Source organism: Lycorma delicatula, chromosome 4 (genome assembly GCF_047948215.1).
Source record: "Lycorma delicatula isolate Av1 chromosome 4, ASM4794821v1, whole genome shotgun sequence".
In the NCBI taxonomy this organism is placed as follows: domain Eukaryota; kingdom Metazoa; phylum Arthropoda; class Insecta; order Hemiptera; family Fulgoridae; genus Lycorma; species Lycorma delicatula.
In genome coordinates, this window is record NC_134458.1 from 139,146,410 (window position 1) to 139,166,673 (window position 20,264).

Genomic DNA, 20,264 nt, shown 5'->3' on the forward strand with positions numbered 1-20,264 from the left:
AGAAACAAACATTAGATTTAACAGGAAGTATTTTGATGGCTTTCAGAAGGCAAAATTTCAAAACTCCTTCCTGCTTTTAATTAATAAATTAAAAACTAAATATAATATATTACCTGAGAATCTGGCTTTGCTGCTTCTTCATACAAATAAAAATGTTGCTTTGTACCAAGACTTAATATAGTGCTTTGAAACATTCCAAAAGTCAAACTGAATTTGATTGCAGTTGATGGACAGTACATAAATATTGCAGTGGAAAATGCAGATACCTGAAAAGAAAATGAATTTTAAAAGCATTAAATATTTATGTATGTATTCTAGCAAACTGTAGCCTAGTAGTAGGATATAATTGGTAACATATAGAATGAGCCGGCCTCCGTGGCGCGAGTGGTAGCGTCTCGGCCTTTCACCCGGAGGTCCCAGGTTCGAATCCCGGTCAGGCATGGCATTTTTCACACACGCTACAAATCATTCATCTCTCATCCTCTGTACAGTAATGCTTAACTGCGGCCCCGGAGGTTTAAAAAAAAAAAAAAAAAAAAAAAACAGAATGAATCAGTGACTGAGGTTGTAAACAAGTCTCTCTTTTTAAAAAGTGTTCAAGAATGTCTTAAATCCAAAATTTCCAAATTCGTATGTTTTGAAGAAGGAGGAATTTTTGTGAAAGAGCTTAATGTAGAGAAAAAAGAAAAATAATATTTGTATATAAAAAAAATTACAAAGTTTTGAAAGTATATACATAGAAAAGTTTGCAATGTGCACACTGTAACTGAGCAAATTCAGTATTTTTTTCATAACCCTTTTTTTGTAATGAGATAAGATTTTATAATATAACCTATTTTTGTACACTAAAACCGTTCCTGTATTATTCTTGAATGTAACTGATATAAAACAAAGCTTTACATAAAACAGAAAAATACGAAAATGATGTAAATTATTTTCTATACTGTAATAAACATTGAAGACTATATTCAGAAACAAATTAATGAACTGCACTAGACATAGAATGTGTTGTTGGTACTTGTCTACACAAACACAATAGTAGTTGTTTCTTAATAAAACTTTTGTGTTTTGTGTCACTGATCAGATCACTGTTTTCTTATAGTTTACATTGAACCTTCTATGCAAATGCTGTAACAGTTTCTTCTTTATTTCTGGAGTAGCGCACCTATCTACTGCTTTTGAGATCTACTTAATGTGTAAATATTTTACTAAACTGTAAAACAGAATTAAAATAATCCTAATGTGTGTAATGTTTGATGTAACCAATGCAGTTTCTTACTGCCAGACACCATCCTGCCTCTTCATACCAACTAATAAAGTTTTTTTTTCTATTTTCATGGTAAAATATATAGGAGATATATTAGATCCTCTCTTAAGAGTATAAGTTTCATATTATTAAAGGATATAAACTTTTTTGTTGACAGTTTATTTATATAAAGTGTCAAAAAAAGTGAATTTATATGAATTGTATCTATTTACATAGATGCAAAGATGTTGGAACTTCTAAAAAGCAGATGATATTCAGCTCTACATATGTCATAATACTAGACTGTATAATAAATATTACTAACTCTCAGAGAAAGTTATTCTGATTGGTGCATTGTATGCACCATTTCTCTGGATTAAATTCAGTACTGTTTTTAATAGTTGTTTTCTACATTACTAATACTGAAATAAAAATACTCATGCCTTTTAATCTTCAAAATGCTGTTTCTTTTTAATAACTGCTGTAGTTGGATTTATTTTATTTCTGATTGAATTGTAAGATTAGACATAATATTTTATGTCTAGAACAAGCTGAAATAAAAACAAGACATCTAACACAAATTAATAACACCTATTTCTTTAACTGTATTTTTTACATTTACTATTAAATGTAAGTTTATATTAGCTATTATAACAAAGAATAAAAATACATTTAATTAGGAACTGGTTAATCTCTTTACTTCCTTTGCATTTTCATATGCAATTTATACAATGCTACTTTGATGATGTAAATAATTTAGTAATTAAATTTATAAAAAACTCTGTCTTATTATTACATAATAAATAATATTACATAAAACTACTAATTATGTACTCACCTTTCTACGATCCTCAAGAACAGACTCAAGAGAAACTAAGTCCCACTGTTTGAGACGGTACATTCTAGCAACAGCTATTCTTCGTTGTTCTGGTAAACTTGGAGTTATTACAGAATGTTGGAATAAAGGATCACATTCCATTCTATGCCATATATCCATCTATAATATATTAGAATAATAAAACACTTATGTAAATTTATACATATAAATATAATATTTATTATATATATATATATATATTACAAAATATAAACTTATTCAGCCATTCCACAAGTACAGAAATATAACACTCTTACCTTACTTTTCTCTTTCCATCAAAGCACTTTCGGCCTAAATCCATCTTCAGTAATGTTTTTAATTTTTTTTTTCTCTTTTCACATTTACATTTTTGACAAGTTAAAATTTTTAGAACAAATATTTGTTCAGTTGATAAATTTTTTTTAAATTTTAAAACAATATTTAAACATTTCCTTAACATTTTATCTAATGTTAATACAGTACTGTATTGATTAACTGATTTATTTATTTAAAATTTCTTGTCAACGTATTACCAACTAAAATAATGTTTATAAGAATGTCCCTATCAAATTCTGTCTGCAGATTCATTAGGCTAAATTTACAATTAAATTTATATATGTAAAATCTTTCTAAAATTTCTAATTTTTATTATTACTTTTGTGTTCAATGTTTACTTTTTCAATCATTTCTAAATTATTTTCTAAACTAGTTATATTATGTTTGTTAATTATTAAATGGTCTGCAACATTTGAGAAACCTATTTTTTTATTTTTAAATGACCTGAAATGTCATTAAATCTATTTTTAAATAATCTATTTGTTTTTTCAATATATAGTTTTTCACAATTATTGCATTTTATTTTATAAATACCAGAAGAATCGTATTTATTTTTTACTCTTTTATTATTATAATATTTTAAATGTTTTATTATATGATTATCAGGTTTATAAGCAGGTCTATATTTTTTATCATTACAAGCATTAAGTTTTCTATAATTATATTTGTGTAGGAGTAGTTTATTTAAATATTTTCGTTGTTTTTCGTTATTTTCATTTTCCCATATGGGTTTTAATGTACTGATGTTTATTTTACTGAAGTATTTGCAATTATATTTTTTATATGTATTATCAATCAGTGAGGTATCATATCCATTTTTATAGCTACATTCTTAATATTATTTATTTCATTATACAATTCTTGTTTATCGTTTGTGTATTTTATTGCTCTATTTATCATGTTTTTAAAAATATTAATTTTTTGAGTTGGAATTTTTATTTATAATAATTTTGTTTGAGGTAGGTTTTTTATGTTCTATTTCATATGTAAATTTCAATGCTTCATGAAAAGAATTTAATTTATTTAAAATTATTTTGTATTCATTATTTATACTTGGTTCATATATAACTAAAAGACCATCTACATATCTGATCAATAATAAAATTTTATGCACATAATTTATTTCTGTACTTGTGGAGTTTCTGAATAAGTTTATATTTTGTAATTAGCTAGAATTCATGTACAGAGGAAATATGGACTACAAAAAATCTAATTTAAATAAATTATACATATATATATATATAAATACTCAGATCTAGAATCAATTTACAAATGAGTATAATGTAAAAAAATGGGTACGACTTGGTTAACAAATTAAATAATTTAACAATAAGTGAAAATACTAAAATGATAAGTTATGAAATAACCACCAACATGTATCCTAATATCCCTATAAATCAAACTATTTGTATAATACAAAATAAACTGAATAATAACAATGAAGACCCAAAATTTATTGATAATATTATAACCATCATTAGGAATATACGTCAACAAAATTATTTCAAGTTTAATATCATATTTTACACAAAAGAGAATACTATACCAATGGGATTTCCTTTATCAGCAGTTATGTCCAAAATTTATTTACAAGAATTCAAAAATAAAATAGTTTATGGTATTACCCACATCATACACAAAGTTCAATTATGGGTTCATTACATTGATGATATTTTGGTAATCTTCTTATAATCATAATTTTGAAAAATCTTATTCATTTGATAATTTAAAATTTATGTTAAAAACAGATAAATGCAGAAAAATAAGGTTTTTAGATGTTAACATAGAAATTAATAAAATTATAAAGTCTGTATATCGGAAACCAACATCAAGTAAAATAACTATTAACAGAAGATCGAATCATCCTTGGGCACACAAAATTAATATATTTGCAAACATGTTGAATAGAGCAATACATTATACACAGAATAATAAGGAAAAATTAGATGGAGAAATAGATATTATAAAAAAATATTGCAGTAAAAAATGGATACAGCACCTCATTAATTGATATTTATAAAAAACATAATTTGAAATCTAGTAATGCAACAACATTAAAACCAATAATAATCGTGGTAATGACAATATTTATAAAAAATATTCCTATACTAATAATATTACTGAAAATTTGTTTAATGTTTATAAAGGAAAATATAAACATAAACCAAAAATAAAAATAAAATAAAATAATATAAATATACAACCACATACACAAAATAATACAATAAAACATATTAAATTATATGTTATTATTATTATATGTAAATAATACATATACATAAAATAATATAAATCATACAACCATATAAACATCTGAAATTCCATAATGACGGTAATGATCCTAATGACTTGTGTGGTGTCTATAAAATAACATGTAATGATTGTAATAAAATTTATATTTACAAAACTAGAAGATCATTTAGGGCAAGATTTGCAGAACACTTTAGATCTAATAAAAACAATAAGTTGGGTTTCTCTAATCTTGCTGACCATTTAATACTTAACAAACATTCCATCACCGAATTGATACAAATTTAAAAATAATTGAAATTACACAAGAATGTGGTAATAACAATAAAAAATTAGACATTTAGAAAAATACTATTATATAAATATAGACAAAATTTCAACTTGATTAATATACAGATAGAGTTTGATAATGATTTTCTTACCAAAATTGCTATAGATAGCAGCACATTTGTATAAATTATTAAGTAAAATTCATGTAGTATTAGTACAGTACTACAGTACTGTACGTGTGGCTGGCCACAAGCAATATTTTTATTTTTATTTTAGTTTAACTTTTGACTATATACTTAATATATGTGATAATTTTTAATGTTTAAATTATAATGTGTAATTTTTTTTTTTAAATTTGATTAACTAATGATGAGGGAAACCCTCGAAAGCGCTTTTAATGTAAAAATTGGAGAAGTAATATTATTAGATTCTGTACTGTAGGTGGAAAGCTAAGTTTTACTTTTGTCTTTGATATATATATATCAAAGATATATATATATATATGTGTGTGTATATATCGGAGAGAGAATTTTATTAAACACATTGCATGTTTCCATGTATTGCAATTAATAATTTCCAACAAAACCCAGCAAGCTCAATGTAAACTTATCAATTTTCATAATAGGTACTTTTTAAATACATTCATTTTTAAATTCAATTAAAACTGATAATTGATCATGATCATAAGAATTGACCATGACAACTATCAATTCTAACTGATGCCAAAGCTCTGAGATAGTAACTAATGATGAATCAATAAATTTTAAAAACTCTCATTATGATGTAAACTGATAAGTCTATACTGAGCTTGCTATTAGTTTGGTAGGTTTATGGTTTTTTCTGTTGGTAATAATTAAATGGATACATCTATTTTTACATCCATATTAATAATACATTAATCTCTGAGTAATACAACAATTCACTAACTGTCACGATACCTTTCAATCTTTAGATCACATTCAGTATTGCTTTTAATAGTTTACTATATGATTAATACAGAAATAAAAATAATCATGCCTTTAATCTTTAGACCATCTTCAGATTTTATTTTTAATTATAACTTGTTTTATTATTAATAAATAACAATTATTGCGAAAAAAGAGGAGAAAAAATTATATCTGATCACTTCTACATCCTGAATCAATACCGTATTTATTTAAGGAATTTACACTCTGTTTTGACCAACTTTTTTTTATCTAAAGTGCATGATTTATGTGAGGAAACAATTTTACGCAGGTTTATAATGAGACTAAAATGTGATGATCAGTGAAAAAATTATATCTATTTGAATATTTTTTAAAAATTCAGGTGTGTGAAATACATGAGTAAATATAGTATTCTACAAAAGATTCATCAACTTTCAATTTCTATATTTATAGTATGTAACTTGATCATAGAAACATATGAATGATAATTCATTTTACCAATATATTACAAGAAAAAAGGTTACTATTTGCATTAAAGTCCATAAAAAAATAAAAATGATTGTATTATTATTATTACTAGTAACAAGAGGGAAAATTAAATAAAAATGGGATTTTGTTTTTAAAAAAAATATATTTATTAAAAAATAAAAGGCAAATATAATTTATTTTTCTACACAGTTTCCTGCTTTAGAAGTACCTTTTTCCCAGAGAGAAGGATGGTTTTTTATCGCAGCATTATAGAATGAAACTGGTTGCGTCAGGAGCCAATTGTGCTCGAATCCCTCCACGCTCTCATCATCTTCAAATCATTGTCCTCCTAGAGCTTCTTTAAGCGGTCCAAACCAATGAAAATCGCAGGGCGATAGGTCTGGGCTGTAGAGAGGATGATCAAGTTGAGTCCAGTGCATTTCTTCTAGCTTTGAGACCATTAGAGCTGTAGTATGGGGCCTGGCATTGTCGTGGAGGAGGATGGCCTCTCAAATTGGTTGGTCTCGTCTTTTATGATATACAGCCCTCACCTCATTCAATAGCTCGCAGTAGTAAGCAGCACTGATTGTGCATCATTCATGCAAAAAATCAATGAGCAAAATGCCTCACCGGTCCAAAAAAATGGTTGAAAGAACCTTGCCAGCTGACAGTTAAGTCTTAGCTTTCACTGGGGCTGCCTCCCCTTTTCACCACCACTCCCATACTGGCTTGTTTCAACTAGCATTATGGGTTGTGCAATGGAGGGGTGCACCTGTTGCTCTGACATCGTGAGCGTTACTGAAAAATTGGTTGGGAGTGTGGAATGGACAGCTCTTCCTACTCATAATGACCCCACCCAAGCATACTAGAAGCGCGAGCCCAGTCCTACCAACCGTAGATGCTCAGAAACAAAAATCCCATTTATATTTGATTTATCCTCGTATAACATGCAACACTTAATCAGAGCAAACCAGAAGAATATAGACAATCTACAAAGATTTTCTTTTTCACATAAATAATTTGCCAAAAAATCAAAAAGCTAATTTTCATGATCAAAAAGCAAAATAGCTACAGAAGTCTTTAAACAAATAATGCACATATTAAACCAAACTAATTAATAATACTGGTATTACTCAAAAAAATTAAATAAACACAAAAATATACATATTTATAGTTATTATAACTAGAAATAAAAAAAAGTACAAAGTTGTTAGGAAAACATACTATTAGGAATTGCAATATACAAAAAAAATGAAAGAGTTTTATGTAAAACTTATACAAAAAAGCCTGTATTATTCAGTTTTATAACACAAATCTAATTTCTTGAAAAAAGTATAGACATTTTTACAAAGTACTTCTTCATTAAAATTGCCAAGTAATTCATAAAATGTAAGTAGTATCTTAATAAAATAGTAGTTTAATAAAGACTTTTTTACTTTTTTATAAATTAAAAAAAAATTCTGTTTAAATTATAAGGAAGTAGTTCTTCCAAAGAAGCTTTTGAAGTTAGATTAATTAACAGCACCTTCTTCAATAAAGTTTCTGGTAGCACTGCAATAATGTTTCTGTAATTTTTAATTTTTAGTCATTTTAAAATTTCATTTTTTTAATCATTTTAAAACGTTATATAACTTTTTATCAGGCTGTTTAAAAATCCTTTTAGCCTCACAAACGTTTTAATAACTTCTTAAAAATGTTAATAGGCAGGCAAGCTAATAACCATAAAGAAACAGATTTAGGAATTTTATTATCACAAGAAAAATTAAAAAGTATCTTCAAAAAAATAACAATTATAAATAAAATTTTGGCTATAAGTTTTGATAAAAATGACTAAAATGTAAAATATGTTTTTGAAAAAATTGGGGGAATGATGGGCCAGACATTTTTCATTTATGTTTCCACTTAAGTATTTTTCCAAATAGAGTATTTAATTAAAATTAAAAAGTATATGCTTTGAAAGATTAATAACAATAACGAGATTAAAAGTTATACTGTAAAAGATTAAAAGTCTGCAAAGGTACAACTTTTGTACTTGTTAAAGTTATCAAAATGTGTAAAGATAACAAAAGATGCCTATGCCAAAATAATTTTTAAATATAAATTAATTATACTAACAAAAAAGGATCAAAAAAATATTAGTTCATGTAAAAATTTGTAATGCTGACTTTGGTGGTAATGTTTCATCCTTTAAATGCTGCATCTACTCCTAATCAGACTTGGCATTTTTCATACTATTCACCTCTAATCAACCAATTGTTACTGGTTTGTAAATGAGGGTCAGTTGCTACTGTTACTTAAATGAAATGATTATATGAATATAAAATGTATATAAACCACAAAGAATGTGGGCTTTCGGAACATGGGCTGAGTTCCATCATTAAGGTTAATGCCAAACTGAACTATAATCTGTTAGGAATGGGGCTTAACTGTCGCAGAACAGTTGTGGAGGTAGATGTGCTGGTTTGCCACAACTACAAAATACAAAGAACATACAGATTTAACATACAAAATACAAAGAATCCTGTAATGCACATATAAAATCTAAAAATACAGACACAAAAAAATGATCCTGAATGAAGAAGTAATTAAAATGCATGTAATAATGGGCTAAGCAAAATAATTAAAAAGAACATGAATGTAAGTAGAAAGAAGTTAAAATAAAACATTAAGGTTATAGAAGTGTTAACATAAGGAGTAATAAAAAAATAAAATATTCTTGAAATAATATGAAAAGGTGTAAATGAGCAGAGAGAATAATTTTTATATTTTACTTCAGGATCAAGTTCAAATGCTTCAAAGCCCGAACAAAAGGAAAAAATTTTAACTTTTCCTTCAGTTGTTCTTAAGATATTCTTGTTGATCTCTATAAATACCCATGCAGTAAGAGATATATTATTAATATTTTATTACTTTAAGACATCCTCCCTTATTCCTCACCATAAGCATAAGAATGAAGAAGAATATACTCATGAAAAGGTGAAATGCTTAAACATAAATTAACTAAAAAGTACACTATGGTTTGTCACAACTATGACAGAAAAAAGAAAGAATGAATCATGATTACTTAAAAATGGCAAATTTATATCAAATTTTTTACTTTATTCCTAGTTACAGATTTTAATCACTATGCATACAAAAAAAAAAAATATATTATAATAAAAAAAAGTAAAACATTAACTAACCTTATATCTAAGCATTTCTTCACTATTGAGTATAACTTTCAATTTTTTCCAGTTAAATGATGCTTGTTTGCGATACCTATCCAGTGGTCCAGATGGAAAATCCTTCAATATTTCATCAATTGTTTCAGCCGAAGTTGATGCCATCCTGTTGCTGAAAATGGAATATGCTCTTAAATAAACACGTACATACATGTACACATTTTTACAAGTTGGGCTGCTAGTAGAAGTGCAAAATTTTAAATCTACAAAAACTATGTATGTATCTAATTATTATTTTTACCATATCATTCTATGGTGTTGTGACAAAAGTATAGTCTTGATCAAATGTCTAAGGTTTAAGAAAATTGGGTCAAGAATATAATATGTATTGCCATTCATTTAAAAATAGTCTGGATATTTTAATCAGAGTACATAATACTTTCGAAAATTCAAACTTTTAAAAACATTTCTTCCAAATTTCTAAAATGACACAGTAGCTCTAGTAGATTGGCATCGAAGCCACATTTTTACAAAAAAATCCTATTAAATCCCTTCCACCTAATTCTAGAAAAAAAAACTAAGAACAATTGCAGAAGACAAAAAACTAAGTTTCAATTACAAGTTATTTAAAATTATATTCAATAGCAAGATGTCTTTTCAATCAAAATAAACATATTTTAATTTAAAACATTATTTATTGATAAAACAAATCATTAAAACGGTATAAATGATTAAAATATAAACAAGGTTGAATTACAAAATTTTAAAATGCAAAGTTACCTCATTTAATCATAAGTTAGTTGGTACTAATAAACAGATCTATTATTAAATCTTGAAACTTGTTCAGTACTATCTGGGACATCAATATAAGAATTAGTTTACTGCTGATAAGAAAATATTCTTGAATAAGTAAACTATATCATAAAATGTTTATTCTTTACGCTCATTTAACTATGAATACAATGTTTATCAAACAGAAAATTATGTTTTCCAATGACTATTACAAAGGCATTTGTTGGACAGCACAATCAAATTACTACATAATAATATATACAGAGTTATAAGGAAAACTTTATTTTATATTTTCACCAACAGAATAGGATTTGAAAAAACCTACTTCTAGTACTATGTCCTAGAATGAGCCTTTTTATTTTAAGCTTATTTTACACTGACAAAATAAAAAAATTCAAAACAAACCAATAAAAATAGTTTTTACATGTACCTTTTGATACTACAGCACTTAAGTTTGATTCGAGTAGTTGTCCAGTGATTTAAAATCAAACTATCCACAACTTGCACTGAAATAAACAGAAATTAATTAGTAATATATAGTTGCTAATATACTCATTAGTTCTGATTGAAGATAGATCACAAAAGATTAAGTTTAACTTAAGATAACTTTATTTATTCTTAACAAATGAGATTTGAGCTTCTTTTTATTTGTTAAAAACTGGCTACTCAATTGACACATTATTTTAAAAAATTTATTTCTGTTGAAACAGTAAATTTGGATACATTTTATTTTACTGTATCGACAAATAAATTTAATAATCTGGGTAATTAATTTATTACTCATTTCAGGGATGTTAAATGGAATACTAGCCTAGCAGAGTTAGAATTTAAAAACTGTTAAAAAGTTTTAACTTTGTGGGTAAAGAATATGTGAATATCTGCAGACGCTGAATGAATGAAGAGAAATAAAACGAACATCAGGAATATCTGCCTGCATCATGAATAAAAAATAGGAGATGAAACTTAAAAATCATTTGATAGATATTTAGAATTGCTTTTGAACTATCACAAAATAATCACATCAATTATCATATATAATGGCAACCTAATCAATTTTATCTAAAAATAAAATAAATTCTGTGTTCAAAACAAACATAATTATAAGTTACATAGATCATATCAGGAATGGATAGATTTGCTGTTCTAACTAAACAATATTAAAATTTGTATTAAAAAAAACAAGTATGATAAAACAGTAAAGATAATGAGTAAGATCTTACGAACAGTTGATTTTTTAAATCAAAGGTTCTGAGGTTCAAATCATAGTAAAGGTATTATACTTTTAATCTTCAAATCATAGAAAAGGTAAATTACTTTTATATTAATTTGAATATTAAACAATGGACATGACATATTAATATTAATGAATATACATGAAATATTAATGGACATGAATATTAAACAATGGAAAGTGTACTTTGGTGTCAGGGTTCAATTAACCAGATATTTCAGGAATGGTTGACCACAGATTTTACAAGACTATACCCCATTTATATGTTATAGATATCATCCTAACCTCACTGGGTACTTGCTGAGCAAGTACACACTGGAATAGAAAATAAAGAATCCATAGTTAAAATGGTTTGAATGGCAGAAATCTGAAAATGACAAAATTTATTGACAAATATATTGTATAAGATTTTTACTAAGTGGCAGGATATTTTTTCTGCTTGTCATAAGAGGTGACTAAAAGGAGAGTAGTATATAATTTAAAATGTCTTATAATTATGTTTCTCTGTCCAGAAGCATAGTTAATACTTTGGTGGTTAGTGTTGTGTGCTGCTCGGTATATCTGTTTCTTTTCGGCCATGCATGTGGTGCTATTAAATCTATTAGGATACATAGCTAACAACCTCAGCAGTTAATGTTATCAAATTTAGAAAAAAGCATGCTACTTTTCAAATCCGTGTTCAACAAATCAGTTTTCCACAAATTCCCCAACTTAAATGATTCCAGTAACAATACTTTATTTTTGTAGGGTTTTGCACACTGGCTAATGATAAATTATTTGAGTATTATAAAGAAGTATAACTGAGCACTAAATAAACTTTTTAACCACAAACAGTGAAATCTGATTAAGATTTCCATTTGGTAGTGTTCTGCACACTTTGGCAAATTACAATAACATTCTTATACATCAACGCTTTAAAAATGAAATTAATACTTAGAATAGAAAACTATAATAGCAACTATAAATACAGAATAATTTATATAATCTGAAAATACTCTAAAGATGATATATAATTAGAGATTCAAATACAGTGTCTGAATAAATCAATTACAGGATAAATTCACAGAAAAATTAGTGGTATTGAATAAATCGAAGTGGATTTCATTACGCCATAACGTCGTAAATAAAACACAATAAAAAAACGTATACCAGATGAGGAACTTGGCAATTCTTGCTGGTCACACTAAAATCTAATCCTAATGAACATAACCTCAAAATTAAACGAAAAACAAAAACTATCCAAGTTTGTTTTATCAATAGTAAGATATTTTGAACCAAAAGAAAACACGAGTTAATTAAAAAAAAATACATACAAGAAACACAAATTACTTGACTAGGAGTGTTCAACTACCACATTACAAAACAAAACAAAAAATTGAAGGCAATTATGAATGCCGAAAAAAAATTATGAAAACAGTACTTTTACCTTTTCGCAAATGCTGAATCATTTTCATCAAAAATATTAATATTCATTTTTGTAATATTTTTTATTACTTACATTTCATTTAAGATGATAAACAATACAACTAAGACCAACTAAGATAAATTACTAGAGCGCTCCTAGCAAACAAATTTATAACTTAAACTTTTGCACATTCTTATTTTCATCTTATTTTTTTCTTTTCTTTGTTTAATCTGCGGGAACACCGTTAGGTATTGCTTCAGAGAATAAGATGAATGATTTGCGAGTGTGAAAATGCCATGCCTAACCAGGATTCGAACCCGGGACCTGCGGATGAAAGGCTGTGACGCTACCACTCGAACCACGAAGCCGGCACTTATTTTCATCTGAGAAAAATAAATCTGTTTAAAGCGTATTCTATTTAAATAAATACTATTATTCTTATAGATACTGTTTTAAAAGGGATAAAATGATTGGAATTAAATAATTATTAAGACTTAAATTCAAGCTTAAGGGCACCTGGTACCTTGGATTTCTTTTGTTGCATTTTTGCTTATATAAAATAATAAAACAAGCAAAAATAATATTTTTTGTGGAAAAATTTATTTTTATGTTAAGCACTACTCACTGAAAAATCCGAAGTTTGAAGTTTTTTTAGATTGTTTTTTGTTGTATAGTTATTATGAAAGGGAAATTTAGTGTTTATTTGGGAAAATTTGTCAATTTTGTTTAAATTTGAAATTTTGGTAATATTCAGAAGCGGATGGGCTCATGATTGCGAAATTTGCGCGGAAACTTGAAGAATGTTTTGTTAGGAAATGGTAAAAATTTTCAGGAAAGGGCATCTGACAGAAAAACTTATCAATGAAATTCAGGTCTATTATGGTGTTGCTATAAGAAAGAATACACATAGTATAAAGGACATGAAACATGCAATATGGGCTATTAGTTTCATAAAATCTCAACAGATGTAATCCCTTCACATGGGCTTTGTCTGTGGAACATCATGAATCATTATCAAATAAAAAGTGCTGAGAAGGAAGCAAAAATAGTTTATTAACATGGAACTAAGAAAAACAGAAACAGTATTCAACCAGAATATAAGGATGATGAGGAAGAAAACCCAGACAATCCAGAATATGGTGCTGGGATGCACTGACCTGCAGCAAATGATGTTTTTAATTGTTTTCCAAAAATTGCATGTTTTTAAATAAAAGACCTGTTATTTCATGAACTGCCTAAAGTAAGAAAATGAAATTTTTACACAAGACACAGCTACTGAGTTTTTTAAAGACCTGGTAATTTATATTTTCTAAGATGCATAATTTTTGTGCAAAAATATAGCTTTAAAAGGTAGAAAAATTGTAAGTGAAAAAATGTTTACAGTAAAAATATAAAAAAAACTCAGTAGCTAAAAGAAAGATCTTAAAACAGGTGTGCAAAATTTCACTGCTGAATTCTTACTGTGTCCTGAAATAATGGGTCTTAAAGTTAGAAAAAATAATATTACCGAGATACAAGGTACCAGGTGCCCTAAGGAGAGCAATATAGGAATTCTTCTTGAAAATAATTATAATTTTTATTTGTAAGCTGTCCTCTAAAAATGAAATAAATTCCTTCTTAAAATTAATAACTAAAAATTTGATAATTATACTGCATCAATAATTTCAGATTTTTCTATTGCAAGAAATGCAACACAACTTCTTCTATCCTGTATTGCTCAATGAACAGATCTTTGTTGTAATTAGTGTATGAATATTTGTCATAATAATTCTGTCTAAGTACTGAAAACCAATTAACTAAAGACGATTCCATTACTATTAAAATGGTTAGTGTAAGTTACCTAGTGTCTGTATGAAGTATATATGCTAAAATAATAAATTAGTTTTTTTTCTCTTGATTACTTCTAAAATCTTTTCGATTTTTAGATCTTTCAATGAACAAGTTATTGACAAATCATTACTTCATTCATTAGTCCCCAGTTTCAGTACCAGCATAACTTTCTATCAATAATTTCTTATACTGTATAACTTCATTTAACTTCCCTTAGTAACAATCACTAAGAAACATACTTGGAAATCTGTCACCCATTAGTTTCTTTCTGATTGTTTCAAGTCAGAATGGCCCATGTTCAGCAATAAAAAAAAGGTTGCTGTAAAATTATTTCTGCTCGTTCAGAAAATGGGGATCTATTCATAAATTATTGTATCTTTTAATCTATAAACTAGTTTGATTTATGAATTAATCAATTATTTGACTTTTAAGTCTGAGGCATCTTTCCCAGACTTTGTCCAGGCTACTCATACAAGTTATTACAGAGCTCATTAAAGGTCTATTTAAGGATTCTTGTTCTTAAACATAATGAGAATATTAGATTATGATCTCATTTTTGATTATGCTTTGTTATCTTGGTACTCAATCCAGCTCATTAGATTGAATGCACACACACACACACAGAGAGAGAGAGAGAATAATGAGGTTTGGAAAACCTATAAATTTTAAACCTTGAGTTAAATCAATATGAGCTCAGTACTTTTAGTTACCTTTCAGTGCAGCTGAAAACACACTTGCCTGTGGAACCCACTTCACTATGTGTAATAACTAACATGTTTTAAAGTGGCATGATTTTATTATATGCTAATATATGACATGTTAGTCCATTCCAACACCTCCCTAGTCATTGAGTCATCTCATCTATGTAAATCACAGCAACTATCGTGTCTAAAATCCTTGGGAGATAGGCTCAATTTAACCCAGATGATAGCGACACATCAAGTTTACTGAAAAATAATGATGCATAACCAAGGTAAGTCACAATATACACTTTAGATTTCTTTGCTGGTGTAGGATTGAAAACATTGCAACACTTCTTTCAGTGAGCAGCCACTTTCCATGCTCTCATTGTAATGAGTCATAGGATTACAACATCCTATTTGTATGTATGCAGCCTTAGCCGAGTAATTTGCTATTCTACTCCTATGACTCACTTTGAGATATTAAAATAATATTTTTATAAAATAGGGTTCTGACTTAGATGATTAAATTGTGCCATGCCACAAATTCTAAATTCCAGTTTCAAAATTATGTTAATATTTTAATATACCCATTCTGTTTGGCAACATTAACCAACTCGCTCTTAAAATTAAATGAATAAATAAAAAATAATGTAAAAAAAATTATTGCTGCCTACCAATCAAGCAATTCTACATTAATATGCATAACTGGATGTTTAATAAATACTTTTTCTATTTATAGTCATTTTCAGGGCATTATAAAAATATTTTATTAAATAATTTTTAATTAAAATAACCACTAATTAAGTCATTATTGTTAATTTAATTCGGGTATAAATAATCTACATACTCATATTATTAATCAACAACATATGATCAGATACCTCTGTAAAAAACGAATCATAATGGCGCTGGTAAATTAAAATAAATTTCTGCTAGAAGTTGAAGGTTATCTTGTAAGTGTATGCTATAGTGTAATTTGTTATTAAATCTGATGTGAGTTTTTTCTTAATGATATTGTCAGTTTGTATTTTAATTAAGTAATGTAATATTTGGCGGTATTTTAAATCGCGTTCATTGTAATGTTGCCATGATGGTAACCAAAAATATTTTTTTCAAATTTTTCCATTTACAGAAACAATATTACTCTATTGATGAATTTTTGAATAATATTAATTTAAAATAAACAACAATCTTTTGCATCCCATTCAGCGTGTACATAATTACGTTCTCAAATTTCTTTTTTGTAAACACCTGGATTGTTATTTACTTTATAGTTGTTTTTCATATTTGTACATCTAATAACGTATTGTAGTAACATTATTTATGTGTCGGTATTTAAAATAATTATCGTGGACTTATATTTTATTTTAAAGTTGTGTATTATATGATGGGACTCGTATCTAGGTTGTACCATGATTTTCTTGACCGTCCAGGCAAATGCTGGTGAAACTCTTTTTTGCCCATGAAGTGCCCAAGGAATACTCCGAAAAAAATGTATGTTACACTTCTACAGTGTTGAATTACGAAATTTTTGGTGACTGTACTTTGTAAACTTACGAGGGATGTAACCTTGGTTAAAGGCGTTTTCGACGAATAATTTCAACTGTAACAAATAACTTATCTTAAATAAGATATTTTCCAAATTTCATCAAAATCGGATTTGATTTCCTAATTGTATATAATTACCAAATTACCAGTGCTTTAATTTTTCGAAAAAATTTGATGTGAAGCACACTTTGTCTGTTTATTAGGTTATCATTAGTTACACATTTAAATAACACTATAAATTCGTACATTTTCGATTCATGCTAACATTGATAGTAAAAAATGTACCTTGTATATTTATGGAACCTAAACCTTCAATATATGTTCATAATACAGTATTTGCTTTCAATTGTACTTACTTACAAATCAATATATTACTATATTACATATCATGAAAGTAGCCTGTATACTTTTTGAATTTAGTAATAATTAATCTCCTTCTATCACATTACACGTGGTAGACCTAGTATAATTTGTAAATTTTTAAATAAATTATTGGATGTCTGTTACAGCTATTAACTGTATGACTAAAGTAGGAATATCTGGTTAATGATTGCCTGACAGCTTAAAGCTTTGTGGACTATGTGCATTTCAAGGTAAGCCATGTACTGCTTGTTTGACAACATATTATATCTTGTTTATATTCATAACCATTTGTTACATTCTTCCCTGTTTATAAATCCAACTTAATAATCCATATTTATTTAGGGTTTTTTAAACCGATTATGAAAGGGACCGAACCTTAAATATAAATTTAACTGATGGTTGTTTTTAGATAAGTTTACTAAAAAAAAAAAAGCTGAAACTAGTTTATTCACACAGATGGAAAACAAAAATACAACTTGTAAACAGATATAATAGTCCTAATAAGGATAAAAGCTGTTAAAAAATCAAAAGTGCAATAAATTTTGAGAGTTGAACAAGTTATCTCTTGCATTTGACATTTTTATTTAATAAATCGATTGAGTTAATCCTGTTAAAATTACAGGTAAAAATAATAAAAGGGAGTGGGTTTATTAGAAAAATGTTAATGTAAATTAATATTTAAAATATATATGTATGCAATTTATTAAGTATATATTCTAATCGCTAATTAGCAAAGTTTATAATTATTTTTTTGAAAATATTCATTGAATATTAAACAAATTAGCAAAATTAAAAATATAAGTATTTATGCAACTTAAATTCTTAACCTTTTATATAGTTTAGGGATAAAATAATATAGGGTAGAAGAAGCACTGAGAAAATGCATAAATAATTTACCTGAAGAGTGTAAATATATTGTATACTGTGTTGCACATATCTACTACATACTTTGTTCTTATAAGATATAAAAAAGGATAGAGAGTTTTCTCTCTCTGCTATTGCTAAAGAACCATTTATTGTTAAGTGTAATTTTTATTATCATCCACCATGGATTAGTCTCATTGGCCTGTTCCGGCATCCATCGCTTTCTTGAGCGTCCTATATCTCTTCTTCCCCTCGGTTTGTATCTCTATACTTTAGAAGGAAGTCTACAAAGCGGCATATTCATCAAATGGTTATTACATCTTTTACGATATTACTTTAACGTACCCAGTAGTGGCATCACACTTCTTATCTCCTCATTCTTTATTCGGTCTACTCGAGTATATCCTTTGACCACTTTCAAAAACGTCATCTCAGCAGCCTGAATATATGACTCATCCCAACTCTGCAAAACCCACACTTTACTACCATAAGTAAGAATAGGCACAACCATTTTTTGTAGACTTCTGTATTTCTGTCGTACAATAGATCACAATCAAGATAATTAAAAACTGATACCTGTTCCAAGATCTGCCCTTCCAAGACTATTTTTGAGCATATTGGATATTTACCTTTAAAAGCCATAATCTTTGATTTCACAGGCAAAATTTTCATACCCAGTTGCTTACTTGTGTGATTTAGGATCTAAATGGCAAGTTGTAACTTATCCTCACTATTAAAAATAATTATGATGACGTCTGCTTACATTAAAGAATTTAATAAAGTATCATCACAAAGCCTTGTGCCCGAGTCAACCTGATGTTTCCATCAGATGTAATTTTTATAGCTAATTTAAATAAATCTCGTTTCCAACATTTTAGAAAATTTTTCTTCTCAGTTTTTCCTTAATTGTCATTTTTATTTTCCAAGGTTTTAATTTAAAAAAAAGTTAAGTTTTAATTTTTTTAAAGATATATTGTATCATGTATGATTTTTGAAAATTAATTTTATTTAGTAATTTCTGGTGATAGCATGTAATTTAGAACTTTATTAAGATATCTTTGTACTAAATTGTAAGGAAATACTCTAATTAAAATTTTTTGTATGTATTTTTAAATTAATTCTTTGAGATCATTTGAAAAATGAAGCAGATTTTTGCTAATACATAATATGTGCATACATTTGTGAGTACGTCTACATGTATATATATATATATATATATATATATATATTGAAATTTCAAATAATTCATCAACATATTGACTGCTGTACTAATTAAATTCAAAAAATAACTTAAACACAAAACATTAAAGACTAATACCAGTAGTCGACTTTCATGGGATCCCGCATCATCAGTGTTTATATAATTCTATAATTATATCAAAAAATAACAAAAACAAAAAAAAAATAAAACTTAAAAAATTTAGAAAACATAAACTCTGACACAACCACAAAATTTGTAAACACAACTCCACGGCCATTACTGGAATGAGTTAACACATTTTATGGTTGTTAGATTTTATGTTTTCTAAATTTGTAAATTTTTATTTTTGTTATTTATTGACTTAATTATAGAATTATGTACCAACTGATGATACAGGAACCTGCAAAAGTCGACTATTGGTATTAGTTTTTTTTAAAAGTTTTTTCTGTTACTGTGTTTGGTGGTTAAGTTATTGTTATATATATTTGTTTATTTAACGTTGGTTAATGTTTTATTTGTTAAAATGTACATGTTAAAATAAAAAATGTAACCAGAGCAGATAACAGTATAGTACTTCTTCATTGCATTTTTCATATAGGGAAAATAGTTAAGAAAATATTAATAAAAATAGTGTGTGTTCATTTAAACAGAATTAGCCATATTTACCTTTATCAGCTTTTCTTATAAGAGAATCTTATGTGGACATCTCATGACTTCCTTGTATGCCTATTAAATTATATACACACTTTTTCTTTTTAAAATGAAAAGTTCATAAAATTTTATTTCATTAATAACTTTTATTGTTACTATTGAATTATTATTTATCGTAAAAAC

At 27.0% G+C, this 20,264-nt stretch overlaps 2 protein-coding genes across 6 annotated transcripts in view; one reads left to right on the forward strand and one right to left on the reverse strand.

Moving 5' to 3' along the window:
• Positions 1-13,089, reverse strand: part of LOC142323909 (peroxisomal acyl-coenzyme A oxidase 3-like) — a 73,747-nt gene extending 60,658 nt beyond the window's left edge. The window contains exons 1-5 of one of the 4 annotated variants that reach the window (XM_075364256.1): positions 13,035-13,089; positions 10,736-10,811; positions 9,535-9,685; positions 2,085-2,243; positions 114-266 (exon numbers count right to left, since the gene is read on the reverse strand). In XM_075364256.1, the coding sequence (XP_075220371.1) occupies positions 114-266; positions 2,085-2,243; positions 9,535-9,685; positions 10,736-10,811; positions 13,035-13,041 (546 nt within the window). In that variant the 5' untranslated portion in view covers positions 13,042-13,089. Of the gene's footprint in view, positions 1-113; positions 267-2,084; positions 2,244-9,534; positions 9,686-10,735; positions 10,812-12,685; positions 12,725-12,849; positions 12,911-12,962 lie in introns of those variants that run through there. The other 3 variants (XM_075364255.1, XM_075364257.1, XM_075364259.1) reach the window with 3 other exon arrangements.
• Positions 13,090-16,307: 3,218 nt separating this feature from the next.
• The window catches only part of Cox10 (Cytochrome c oxidase assembly factor 10), a 29,951-nt gene continuing 25,994 nt past the window's right edge, over positions 16,308-20,264 (forward strand). Inside the window, exons 1-2 of one of the 2 annotated variants that reach the window (XM_075364270.1) lie at positions 16,308-16,407; positions 17,512-17,595. The gene's annotated coding sequence lies outside the window, so the exon portion shown is untranslated. Of the gene's footprint in view, positions 16,448-17,511; positions 17,596-20,264 lie in introns of both variants that reach the window. The other variant, XM_075364269.1, reaches the window with a different exon arrangement.